At 46.9% G+C, this 13,259-nt stretch overlaps 1 protein-coding gene across 6 annotated transcripts in view; it reads right to left on the bottom strand.

Annotated features, from left to right (window-relative positions):
- The window catches only part of DGKA (diacylglycerol kinase alpha), a 55,368-nt gene that overhangs the window by 5,862 nt on the left and 36,247 nt on the right, over positions 1 to 13,259 (bottom strand). For all 6 annotated transcript variants that reach the window (XM_035103931.3, XM_088662953.1, XM_088662954.1 and 3 more), the window contains 16 exons: positions 12,674 to 12,815; positions 12,100 to 12,180; positions 11,783 to 11,832; positions 10,605 to 10,679; positions 9,658 to 9,777; positions 8,789 to 8,906; positions 7,694 to 7,782; positions 6,856 to 6,975; positions 5,746 to 5,844; positions 4,281 to 4,373; positions 3,324 to 3,397; positions 2,396 to 2,470; positions 2,068 to 2,153; positions 1,770 to 1,859; positions 647 to 807; positions 119 to 183 (listed from right to left, as the gene is read on the bottom strand). In XM_035103931.3, the coding sequence (XP_034959822.1) occupies positions 119 to 183; positions 647 to 807; positions 1,770 to 1,859; positions 2,068 to 2,153; positions 2,396 to 2,470; positions 3,324 to 3,397; positions 4,281 to 4,373; positions 5,746 to 5,844; positions 6,856 to 6,975; positions 7,694 to 7,782; positions 8,789 to 8,906; positions 9,658 to 9,777; positions 10,605 to 10,679; positions 11,783 to 11,832; positions 12,100 to 12,180; positions 12,674 to 12,815 (1,538 nt within the window). The remainder of the gene's footprint in view (positions 1 to 118; positions 184 to 646; positions 808 to 1,769; positions 1,860 to 2,067; positions 2,154 to 2,395; positions 2,471 to 3,323; positions 3,398 to 4,280; positions 4,374 to 5,745; positions 5,845 to 6,855; positions 6,976 to 7,693; positions 7,783 to 8,788; positions 8,907 to 9,657; positions 9,778 to 10,604; positions 10,680 to 11,782; positions 11,833 to 12,099; positions 12,181 to 12,673; positions 12,816 to 13,259) is intronic.

Raw genomic sequence — 13,259 nt, 5'->3', positions numbered from 1 at the left:
GACTCAAGTGCCAGATCGGACTGGCTACACAGGGGAAGACAGCCATGATTCCAGAGCAGAGGATTCTGGGTAGGTACAGTGACCAAGAGAGGGTGCTCCCCAACCGTACTGCGCTAACCTGCTGTTAAATTTCTCCGGGTATTTCTCCCTCATGACATGGAATCGGTGGGCAATGGAGGCATCCTGGAGAAAGGGTGGGTGAGAAAGACAGAGTCAGAAATAAGAGGGGGCGTCATGGAGGTGGAGAGGGAACAATGGGATGGGAGGAGATGTCCCACACAGCTTCTTCCAAAGTACCCTCCCCCCGCCTGCCACCTCTCAGCTTCCCAGAGTCCCCCCTCCACCCCCTGCTTCCAGTCCTTCTCAACTTTCTGCTATGTCCTGTATCCCTCTTGCTTGAAACCTCCTGCCCCCTTCTCTGCAGTCTCCTGCCACTGACTTCAGTGGCACCAGGATAGCAACAGCTCAGAAGACCGCAAAACCTCCCGTAGTACAGAGAGAGAGAGGGAGAGAGGGAGGGAGGGAGAGAGAGAGAGAGACAGACAGACAGACAGACAGACAATATCCACCCTCCACGGACTTCAAGAGGAGGGCTGTCCTCCAGTGCCGCTCCTTGGTATTTTCCACTTGCCCATTCCATACTTACTACCCCAATGGAGAAATAGTTGTTGATGATCTCGTAGGGGACGGGGTCCCCTTTCTCATCAGGGTTGTCAGGCGTCACCTGGACTGACCAGCGATCCATCTGCAGGATGCTGCTGGCCTCAATGTCTTTAAGGATCTTCACTAGGTTCTCGCCGTCATAACCTGGGCAGGAATTTATGCATTAGAGACTGAGGGGGGAGGGAGTAGGCTTGTGATTTTTGAAATGTTGGGAGGTGGAAGTGTGAACTCTGGTAATAAGCTCCACTCCCCCCACCTTGGCCAGACAGTCTTCGTGTAGTAATCAAATCAAGATGAGAGGAGCACAAAACCAGGCAACATCAGGCTGCTTTTCCAGTGCTTTCCTTTCTCCAGTACTAGGACTAATTCCCATGCTAGAATGTTTGGGTTGCTACTATTTAAGGGAAAGATTAAGGCACAACAGAAAGCACTTTTGTTACGGAGCCAAGATCCGTCAGAGGCTTTTTATAAAATGCAGCTTTATTTTATACATGCTGCTGTGCTTGGCTTTCCAGCTACACGCTGGAGTTCAGGGTAAGGTACATGGGGTGATCCTCACAACAACCATGTGAGGTAGACAATGCAAATGACTTTGTGGCTGGGCAGGAATCCAAACCCAGGTTGTCCCAGCCCTAGGGGAAGAACTCTATGCTATCACATTACTGTTTATGAGTTATTGCTATATCAGCTATGTACTGAATGTTTTCAACACAAAATTGCAGAGGCGGAGGTTTTGCTTTGGAAAGAGACAACGAGAGAGAGAGAGGAAGGGAGGGGGAGAGGGAGAGGAAGAAGGAGGGGTAGAAAGAAAGAAAGGGAACGTAAGAGAAATTGGACAGCACAAGATTCATACCCAGGGTCTAAAACCCCAGGGGAAATATCAGGAGACTCTGTACACTCACTTGTTCAGCTAAACTGCCTGACATCAGGGCACCTTCCTTGCTGTTATTAATGGACCCACTGGTCAAATTCAGGGCTGTGGGAGAAACCTACATGGCTAAATGGTCTTAGCTGGGACAAGGAAACAGTATAGTCTCTAGTGGGTCACCTGGTCTGATTGCAGGTGATTAGCAGCATGAGATGGGAGACCAACTGGTGTTACTCACCTCCTCCCCAGCGAAGGCAGCGGGCCAGATCATTGCCAGTTCCCAGGGGCAACACAGCCACAGGAGGCCGACTTGGTAGGTTGGCTTTGTCTAAAAAGAGAATGAAAACTGATCCATTCCTTATAACATGGAGTGGCAACATTAGCGACCTCAGTTGTTAGGATGATGGGTACATTATTGGCCCTTTTAAAGCAATTAGCAGTTATCGTGTTGAAACAAAAACAGAGGTTTTGGATTGGCTCTTTATCTGTACCCGACTGTGGAAAAGGAAAACCTTTAAAGTGTCTCAAAGACCTACCGATGGCATCCAAGATCCATCCAACTGTGCCGTCACCACCACAAACCAGGATACGGAAATCTGGCACATCGCGGAAGAAGTTTAGCCTGGAACAAAAAAGGTGCATACAATTAAGTTTTAGCAACAGACTCCATAGCTGCCTCTCAGTCCTGATCACAAGCCACCTAGAGATAGAGCACAAAATTCCTCCAGCTGTGTTGGTACACACACGTATACACACACACACACTCTCTCTCTCTCTTTATCCTTCAAGAGATGTGAAATGTGGGTAACTACTGTCACAACAGGAAGACCCAGCTGACATGCACTGAAGGTCATAGCAACTCACCCAGGTCCGGGGCCCCCCTTCAGTAAATTGTAGACCTGCCGTGGATTGAGGAGGTATTGAAATTTCCGCAGCACCCTGCCAATAACATGGGGGGGAAAAGCAAATTGGAAACCACCTTGGTCAAGTTCGTAATATGCTTTGCGAGAGAAACCAGGTTTGTGGGACATGCTTACAAATGATGGGGTCTTGTAGATTAAGGGATGGTCAGCTAGTGTCCCACTGACCAGATCTGGAGCCCCAAGAATTTTTTACAAGCTCCTGGCAGCCCTGCCAAATGTGAATTGTATAAGTGATTACCCAGAGTTTTTCTGGCAATTAAAAGTAGTGGAGGTGGGGGTGGGGAGTTTCCATGTTGTAAGAGATACATTCTGCTGGGATTTTCTATAGAACCTCAGACAAAAAACTCATAAAAAATAAACTGCATCTAACCACCCAAAAGCAAAAGTGGTGTGGACCGTAAGACACACATCCTACCGTGTTTCTCATATTATAAGACACGTCTTATATTTATTTTTTTCCTCAAAAAAACACACTATGGCTTATTTTCAAGGGATGTCTTATTTTTTTCCTCTTCCTCCTGCCGCGGCCGGCATTGCTGCTGCGCCTATCACTATGTCTTATTTTCGGGGTATGGCTTATATTCCTTGAATGCTTAAAAATCCTGCTATGGCTTATTTTATGGGTATGTCTTAAAATATGAGAAACAGGGTAGAAAAAAGAATGATGTGGTACAATGGATCAGCGCATCTGGCTCTCGATCAGAAGGTTGGTGGTTTGAGTCAACCCAGGGATGATTGTGGGCAGGATTCCTGCATTGCAGAGTGTTGGACTTGATGACCCTTGGAGTCGCTTTCCAGCTCTACAGTTCTATGATTCTAGCCTCCCCTGCCCCGCCACCTTTATGCTTCAGACCCCATTCCCTTCTCACCTCTCTCCCTGCTTCCCACCACTCTTGGGATTGACAAAGACAAGCAAGGGGTGAGTGTCAGGCACCGGGATGATCTGCGGAAAGACGGATGGAAAGGGTTTTTGGGGAGCAGCTTGGCCAATGGTCAAATTCGCTTTCCCACTCCTGCTAACAAGCAAACAGCATGTAGGTTCAGCAGCACAGGAAGGGATGGAGAAACAGGCATGTAGATGCAGCTGGGTACAGCTGAAATCAGCCCTAACCACCCACCTCTTCCCTTTGCTATGAGCATGGCTTCCAGAGAGGTCTATGGAGAGCCATACATACAGCTCTTGGGTTCACTGTGGGCCTGTACACTCGTGGCAATTTTAAACCAGCTTAAACTGTCATAGTTGTTCTTCCTATCCCCTAATCTCTTGGGGTGGTTTTGTTTTTTTGTTTTGTTTTTTAATCCTGAAGGGTCCAGGGATCGTTAGCATTTATTCTGCAGCACCCTGCACTGAGCAATCATACCCGGGAGTCCCTGGAGGAAAGCCACAGCAGTCAGAACTAGTTTAGGGTTACAATGCAATTGAGCCCTCTGACCCAGCAATTCTTCTGCTTCAGCAAACAGCAGCTGCTGAGGATTTGAGTGGGTGACCTGCATGTATGGTTCAAAAGCAGTTTGAGCTTAAGCTGCATTAAAAAACAACAACCCTAAAACCCTGCACTGACCGGACCGTATATTCAGTATATTCTCTCACTGGTATTACCAAATTTCACACATGGCACAAACAGCACGGGAGGGACTCGAATGTGCTCCAGCTCGAGGGCAAGGGACGTTTTAAGTATTGACTAACCTCCCTCTCCTGCCAACTTCCTGGGTTATTTGTAACTTACATGGATGCAGAAGGCATTGCTCAGACAAGCACAGCCAACAGGGTACCAACAGTAAGTGGGGACCTGGCAACACCCCCCTTTCACTTTCCCCAGGCTCACCCGCAGTGCCTGTCCCTCAGGGGTGGTGAAGGGCTGAGCTGGATCTTCTGAAGGGGTCCCACAGACTCCGTTCTTCTGACTGTTCTGTCGCTCCTGGGACACAGAAAGGGGCAAGAATCAGCAGGGGAAGTAGCACCACAACAGCTCTAAGGCTGTTGCTGGGATGAAAACCATTGGGGTCAAATGCCCGAGGAAGGCTCGCCACAAACAAGCAAGCAAGCACCAAGAGGATGGGTACATTTCTAAGACCTGCAGCTTGCTCCTCCTCTTCCTTCAACACCTACTTAATGTGCTCCCTGTGTGCATTCTCCTGTACTGAAAAAAACCAGACCTATCTCCAGAGCAAAAGTAGATTCTGAGGATTATATGCATGTGCCAGAAATGTGGTGATATGTACTTTACAGTAGACTTCAGTGCTGAAATTATGCCATCTTGTCTTAAACTGGACCATATCATAGAATCATAGAATTGGAAGAGACCACAAGGGCCATCCAGTCCAACCCCCTGCCAAGCAGGAAACACCATCAAAGCATTCTTGACATATGCTTAAAGACCTCCAAAGAAGGAGACTCCACCACACTTCTTGGCAGCAAATTCCACTGTCGAACAGCTCTTACTGTCAGGAAGTTCTTCCTAATGTTTAGGTGGAATCTTCTTTCTTGTAGTTTGAATGCATTGCTCTGTGTCCGCTTCTCTGGAGCAGCAGAAAACAACCTTTCACCCTCCTCTATATGACATCCTTTTATATATTTGAACATGGCTATCATATCACCCCTTAACCTTCTCTTCTCCAGGCTATATCAACAGCAGCTTTTCATCTAGTCAATTTAACTCCCGAGGCAAACTTTAAAAATCATCTTAAATACACAGAGCATTGCAGAGGGGCAGAGTTAACATTTTCTCTAACCCCCATACCTAATAATAATATATTTGTACCCCATCCATCTGACTGGGTACCCTTTCACATACTAAGCATACATAGATCTATACATATTTAAAAACCTTTAAAAAACAGTTCCAAAATTACTTTGGTGCTTAGGGACTGAAGAAGAAATGCTGTATGCAGAATGGGCATTCTCAACAATAGGACTTGCACCCAGATAAACACAATCTATTGCAGCCACAATGATTTCTAACGATGTACTTTAGTGCTTTAGCTGGAAGCAGAATGAGAACTTACGAAACTGCTTCATCAGATACTATGGTAGGACACAAAAAACAATGTACATTATGGGCAGTGACTGCTCTCTTGCACTGCCTCCAAATCTTTTAAAAACAATTGTTAGTGAGCAGGCGGCATCAATGGGCTTCAGAAGAGAACACTCTTTCCTGTCGTTTGTGTCCGCCATGACAGCTGCGATTCCAACTCTATTATTCTGTGCATAGGTGGTGTTGTGTGTGGGGGGGGGTGTACACATGTGCAAACATTTTGTGTATAATCCATGTGTCTCAATAAGCCACTCACCAGCACAACAGGGTAGATTGCTGAAGGTGGCAGGATATGATCTCTGAGGACCCCGCAATCACAAGTTGAAGGCATGAAAGACATGCACTCGTCATGGATCTAGAGAGATACAAAAAGTTTATTCTGAGTTCTGCCCTGCAAAATGGAAAGGGTGGAAAGGTACCACCAAAAGCCTCGAATGCAATCTCTTCCTTTCACCTAGAACACCAGTTCAGGAACAGCATTTGTGATTTTGCTTTCTGAACCATGAAGCAAGACAAAAATGATGATCACTTTTAACTGATGAAATGAGAGTCTGACTACATATAAAACACACGCAAAAATCTCTTAGCAGAATATATATATACATCAGTTACTTATAATGTGGCACACTATGCCAGGAAGGCATAAACCAGTCAGGCTTTATTAGGCCACAGGACAGCCCTCCACCTCCATTGTTGCTTTCACCTCCCACCTTTTCACAGGCTCCCTCGAGAAATGCTCCTCCTCCCCAGAAGTCCTCTATTCCACCAATACTCTGCTGCCCTTTGCAGATCTTGCTGCGCCCATGCAGGGAACAGCCTTAGCTTAGTTGCAGAGCACCTGCAGGTTCCCCACAGCCTCTCTGGGCAGGGCTGGGAATGCCCCCTGCCAAAAGCCCTGGAGAGCCACTGCCTAACAGTGTTTAGGCAACACTGAGTTAAAACCGACGAATGGTCTGACTCAGTACATGGCAGCTTCCCGTGTTCCGATGCTTGGCAAGCCAGAGTGCAATGGAGGACTCCTTCCTACAAGGTAACAGGAACACCTGGAAGGGGCCACTCTGTGATCAGACACAGTCTCACTTCTCACAGTCATTCTGGCACATGGGATGGGACCATTGGTTGCATCCCGGCTGCTGCTGCTTCTCCCAACCACCTTGCACCACAACTAATGAAGCAATGAGTGCTGAGAGGGCTCTCCACAGTGAATATGGAGGTGCATCGTGATCTCCCAAATGAGGGAAGGGAAAGCTGGAGTTTGAAGTGCAAGCAGACAGATAACTGAGAAGCAGGCCCTTAATGAAGAGCCATTCCTGACTTGTGGCATCTAGGCCTCCAATCAGGGAAAATTGGGGGGGTATGAACTCACCTTCTGATGGCACCAGGCACAGTGCATTCCCGTCAGGCTCTGAAAACTCTTGATCTTCTTCTGACACCGGTCACACTTGCTACCGTCACAGCCGCCTCTTACCCAGATGTGGGCTTGTGCCTGCAAGTGGAAGAGTGATGGGCACATGAAAGTGGAGGGACAGGGACCACCGGGCTAGATCAGCAGAATCAGAACCCACAGCTCTCGAGTTCTAGCCCTGACTCCCTGGAGAGAAGATAGATCTAAAAAGATTGGAACAGGAAGGGGAGAATGGGAGCCAGAGCTCTAGAGTCCTTTGTCCAGGACATCCTCTCTCAGCTCTTGCATGCTATTTCCTGATGGTTAAGAGGAGTGATGTAATTAAACTGGGCAGGAGCAAAGAACTAAGGTGTTTATAATTAGCTGGGCATTTGCTATTTACTTGGCTAATGATTTTGGAAATGATGCTGCTAAGAAAAGGTGGAGGTCATGAATGAATTAAGAAGGGAAGAAATATTTCCTACAGATGTGGTCTGGGGACAGGTGAAGACAATTTCACATCCAGGAGAAGAGGAGAGGGGGAGCACCCCACAAATCCTTAGAAAAAAATGAATCCAGAGAGTTCCTAAAGGGAAGGCATGAGAGTCAGTGGAGGGAACTATAGAAGGAGACAATCTGTTCCCTTGCTTGGACAGGAGATCATGACAGAAAGGAGGGAGGCTGAGGATACACGGCGGGGGAGGAGAGGAAGCAGAGACAGGGGAAGTCTGAAAGAAACCCTAGGTAATAACGCAGCCAGATGAGCTGAAGGTTGCTTTATGGATGCAATGCCCTCCCCTCTTTTGCCCACTGTACTCACACTGGTGTCACGGCGGCTCTTGGCATAGGTGCTGATACAGCTCAGGGGGGCTTTGCGGGCACAGCGCTCATGCACTGTGCACTTGCAAACTGTGGGCAAAAAGAAGGAGAAGGGTGGATTTGTTGACATGTGAGCAACTAGGGACTGAATATGCAACTCCAGTTACAGACTGCCCCATGAAATCCCCACCCCATCACCAGCTAATGCCGCCCAGATTCAGGCCTCTCATTTCCTTCTGCTCTCCCCGCTTCCTGATCCTTTGATCAGTATCCTGCAAGCACAGAGCCACCGAGAACACCTCTCCAAGAGGAGAGAGAGCATGAGAGGCTAAGTGAGCCAATAAGTTTTTGTTTCACGCAGAGCACAACCAATTGTTGAACGGATGTCATGTTTTCTGACTACCGAAACTGCAGTGCTCCATGCCTGAGCATCATGCAAATCTCTCCAAGGGCAATGCATTATTTGCCCCTGCTTAATGATGAGAAACGCTCATTAAATAGCAAACCCCCTCACCCCATGTACATGCCACATTGCAAACCATGCTTTAAAGGAGCTTCCAGATTTTTAAAAGCAGCAAGCAACTGTTGGGCAGCTCATGGAAATCCCAGCTTTATTTTCTTTTAAAAGGCAAGCTTCTAGAAAAGTAGTTGGATTGCTGCTGCTGTTGTTTTAATAGGAGAGGAAGTGCCTGCAAAGATGTTGAGAGAAGAACAGAATTGCAGGGGCTTCCAGAGCAAAGGTGCTGGTGTGCATGGCTTTCAAGGGCAATCCTGCTGGATCTCCAGAGGCCACAAGAAATTTCTGATCTAGTCAGTTTCACTCATAAGGGAAAATTAAAACACCCCTCCGCCCTCTGCTCAGTGGTACAGGCCACACTGCCGGAGGCTCATTTTTTTTGTTAGTTCTTCCTGAAGATGCCTCAAATATGGCAGCGTTTGGAGGACACACCCTCCACCTGTTCTCCATCCCCAGGTTCCCTTGTTCGCAAACACACTTATTATTCCACAGCAGGGGCAGGCACATACTAGAGAAGCCCATACTGGATGAAAGGAGGAGATGACCACCTTCACCCCAAAGACAAAGGAAGCCACTCACAAGTGCAGCGCAGCCCCTGCTTGCGCAGCCCCAGCAGAAGCGTCTCACACACATTGCAGTAAACGGGCCGGTTGAAGTGCTTCAGGCGCCAGAGGTGCTGCCCATCATCCTTCATGGTCTGTAGCAATGGAGGAAAGTAGGCAGTGACGGCAGAGGTTGGTTTTTGTTGTTGTGTGTGATTGTTTTTTGAATGGGAGGGGAAGAGAGATATCAGGGTTCACGGAAGGTGTGGGAGGAATGGGGGGGATGTGGGTCAGAATTTTGGGGAAAGGTTGGCATGTTTGGGGGTGGGAGGGATAATATTACCTTCAAAATGTGCATGTATGGACTTATAACTTTGGCCCCTTGGAATGAACTAATACAAGAGTAAAAATATCAACTTTTAATAAATATTTTAGGAAGGGAGGACTCTCCTCCAAGAAGCCCCCATGATGGAGAAAAGCACTACATGGAGCTATTCTGTGGTGTGTCAGGTGTTGCTGGACTGCAACTCCCACCCACCCCTTTAACATTGGCCATGCTAGCTGGAGGCTGATGGGAATTGGAGTCCAACAGTGCAGCCACCACCTCAAATCAACACAGTGAAAGAGCAGTTTTGCTTTTGCTCCAGTCTTAATAAAAGCAGCTTGTGACTTATCTGTCAAACAGGGTGGCAGCTTGAAGCTCATTTCCAAGGAAGCACCAGGTAATATTAATATGTGGCTAGAAACCATTCCTGCTTCCTGTACTGGAGATCACAGAATGCCCCACTGTCCCAGACCACAGCACCTTAGTCTGGCTCAGATAGGCAGAGGTGTGCCTGCCTGTCTTATTATCTCAGCCCCCATCTCCCTTCCCCATCCTTCTCCCTTGCCCCTCTGTGCACTTACAGCCTCCAGTCCAAGTAGCACCAAAAGGGGGACAGTGGTGGCGCCGCCACGGAGCCACTCGGATAGAGACACTGTGCCACTGCCGTCGTAGTCAATCTCTCGCATCATCTCCTGCAGGATCTGTGCCAATGAGAGATGGGAGAAGAAGAGGGCATGGGAGGGCTTGCTGAAGTCCATTCGACACAGGTTGACATGCGCACCATGCCTTGTTCCCCAGCTCATTTTTATGAGGCACGTCTAGGAGACAAAGCCATTCTTCCCGAAATGTGCATCCAAGAATCCAACGTTATTTGCAGCATATGGCAAATTCCATCCACTCCCTGCATCCATCCTCCATTCTTAAACCCCAAAAGCTTTGTAACTGCAAAGATTATTTGGAGAGAAGGCGGGCGGGGAAACAAGAGCTTGTACTCTTCTTCACCACACTGTCCCCTGCAAAAAAAAGCAACAACCAGCCAGCAGAAAGCAGAAAAAGGAGAGGTCACTCTATGAGGACACTCCAATCCAGATTTTATATATGAACCCCATTAGCCTGCCCTGGCTCATTTAACTGTCAGAGTCTTCTCTTCCAACTAAAAACACACTCTACTCCATAACTGCACAGCCTGAGCTCCATCCCCTTCCTGGTGTTGTGTTGAAGACAACACCTTGTCCAGCTTCCCTGTGTGCTCCATTAACCTCAGATTCTAAGAGACAGCAAAATTCGCAGTGTTTCCCAAACCTGGGTCTCCAGTTGTTTTTGGACTACAACTCCCATCATCCCCAGCTAGCAAGAGCAGTGGTCAGGGATGATGGGAATTATAGTCCAAAAAAATAGCTGGAGACCCATGTTTGGGAAACACTGCAAGAGCCAGCACTTCCCAGCATAGATGAGCATGTGTGTGGGTTGTGTGTGAAGGAATGGAAATATGCCTACTGAAAATCAGGTATGGGTATTCTGCACTTACTGGCTTAAGCTCAGTGACGTCCCAGTCTAGATATTCAGCCACACGCATCATCTGTGTGATTATGCGGTCCACCTCCTACAGAAGAACATAGTTTAAGGCCTGCATTAAAGGTGAAGGCAGGTGCTTACATAATAAGGGCAGGCACGTTAGAAACTGGGGGGGCATTTAGAGAGATAAAGTCAGGAGTCAAGAAACTCCAGTTGACAAGAGGTGACCCCATATCACAGATTGGGAGAATCCAAAGATAGCATCATATCTCAGCTTGCTCAAAATAGGATGGCTATCTCTGTTTTAGCAGGAGATGCAGCAAATTTCACTTGCTGATTTTCTTCCTATCATGCAGCTGTTAAAGGCACAGGAGCCCTGCCACGGAAAAAAGTGGCAGCCTTGTAAAGCAAATCATAAAAGTGCATATGGGGTGGCTCTGGTCTCTGACATTAGTTGGATTGGGCCAGGAGGGCACATCCACCACACTGCATTGCAAAGAAAATATGGGAGAGAAAAAAAAGATTTATTCCCTCTTGCTCCCGAATTTCCTCTTCCAAATATGGCATCCATGAAATAGCAGAAGCCCAGAAGGGCTGGAATCATAGCCAGGATGGGGCCCCTCTCGGCTGCAAACCTGGTGGTAATGTGGAGGTCAGCCACAGAAAGTGGAAAAGGTGAAATGCTGGAAAACAAACAGCAATGCTTCTGTGCCGAGGCAACAAGATACAGGCCTCCTGGGAGCGTGGAGGGAAAAGTCCACGAGTGCAAACCAGAGATAAGCTATGAGGGGAAAATGAGCACCCACAAATGAGGGAAGGAAAGCAACATATTTTGGGCACCATCAAGGTCAGGAGTGCGAGAGACAGAACAACAGGGAACAATGTACCAGGATGTTCTCCAGAGCAAGACTCACTAAAGCAAAGCTTGTGCGAGAGAACTTTCCTGTAGAAGTCGGTTGGGGTTCATGTCAATTAGTGTGTGGGTGGGTGCCACTGAAATACCTTGGGTCATCCCAGGTACAAAAAGCGCAAATTTTCAAAAGCTTTGTGGGTGGGTGGAGATGCTTGTTGCCGGGTGTGTGGGTGTGTAGCCTGTAATGCCTGAATGGGGGAAAAGAGGAAAGGAATGGGGAGAAGAGATGCAATGCCAACAGTCCCAAAGTTAGCTCCTGAAGATCTCATGCTACTCACTGAACTGTCGAGCAGGCCATTCCCATCTTTGTCATAGAGCTTGAAGGTGACTGTGGAAGGAGAAATAAGATCAGAACTAGAAGCTTCAGGATCAAAGGGGGGAAAACCTCTGCCATCTCCCTTCAGGTTCAGACACCTTCCATAAAGATCCCATTTCCTCCCAACTCTTCACCAAGCCTTTTCCCCCTCAATAACTGCCAGGGACAGATTTTCATCAGTGTTTGTTTAACCCAAACCCACCCACCCCAATATCTGAGGCTAAGAACTGGGGTCCTCAGCGGCCTCATCCTTCTCTTGATCCTTTCGCAGTTACTCACATTCCAGCTTGTCTTCTGGCCTTCCACCTTCCAGCAGAGAGAAGTAACAAGAGACATCATTGACGCAAACAAAGCCACTGGCTAGAAAGCAAGGTGGAGGAGGGAGAGACAGAGAGAAAGAAAGAGAAGGCTTTAGGGGCAAGAGATCTGTCAATAATTCTCCACTCTAGGGGCTGCTAGATATTACACTGCATTCACATTTATGTACTGTGTTAAAAAAACACACAACTAACTCTCAAGATATTTTTATTTCAGGCTACATTTCATTCGTTGTCATCACCTGCTGTATGTCTCTGTTTATTGTTCTTTTGGGGCTCACTCTAAGGAGTTTAATTTGTTGTTGGGTTTTTTTTAATAAAAAAAGTTTTCAAATAAGTGTTATGATTTCTGTATGCCACCCTGAGAGGACAGGATATAAATAAATCAGATGCTCTACCCAAAAAGCATCTGTCCCTACTTTTTAAGCATTTGGGGATGTTGTTTTTTCACCACCACCAAAGGATGTGCAGATCCCATGTACCCCCTGAATAAAAGCAATAAAATATAGCAGCCTTTCTGCTGGAAGTCTCCTTACTTGATTGCACCCCTGGCTCTGCTGTGGCCTGTCCTGCCGTAGTCTGGAAAGACATGAAGAGATGGCTGCAAAGTTCATCTGAGATCTCCTCTGCTTCCAAATAGGTTTTCAGGAAGAGCTTGAAACCCTCAAAGTCTATCGTCTGGCAACGGCGTCAGTAAAAGAATGAAAGTGACAGAAGAAAAAGAGGAGAATGTGAGGAAACCCATCCTATCAGTTGTAATAGAAATTGAACAGAGCACTGATCTGAGCAATGTCAATGCTACGGTAGTGGTCTTTCGTGGTAAGGGAGAATGGAGAACCTCAATTGTTCTGTCCCTGATTTAATGGGAGTGAATAAATAATCTCCTCTATAATGGAAAACTGATTGGGACAGTTTTTGTAAAATATGCAGGGATTTAAGACATGTAAAATGAACCATGGAAAGAGAAGAAGGGAGGTCATTGATGCTTTAAGGATGTAAAATGAGTATGTGAAATTGTAAAATAGAAAATTTAATAAGCATTATCAAAATAAAATAAAATAATCTCTCCATTTAATAAAAATAAATTTTTATTAAATAAATACATAAAATTTAATAAACATT

Source organism: Zootoca vivipara, chromosome 2, assembly GCF_965207765.1.
Source record: "Zootoca vivipara chromosome 2, rZooViv2.hap1.1, whole genome shotgun sequence".
Taxonomy (NCBI): domain Eukaryota; kingdom Metazoa; phylum Chordata; class Lepidosauria; order Squamata; family Lacertidae; genus Zootoca; species Zootoca vivipara.
This window is presented reverse-complemented; position numbering and strand designations above follow the sequence as displayed.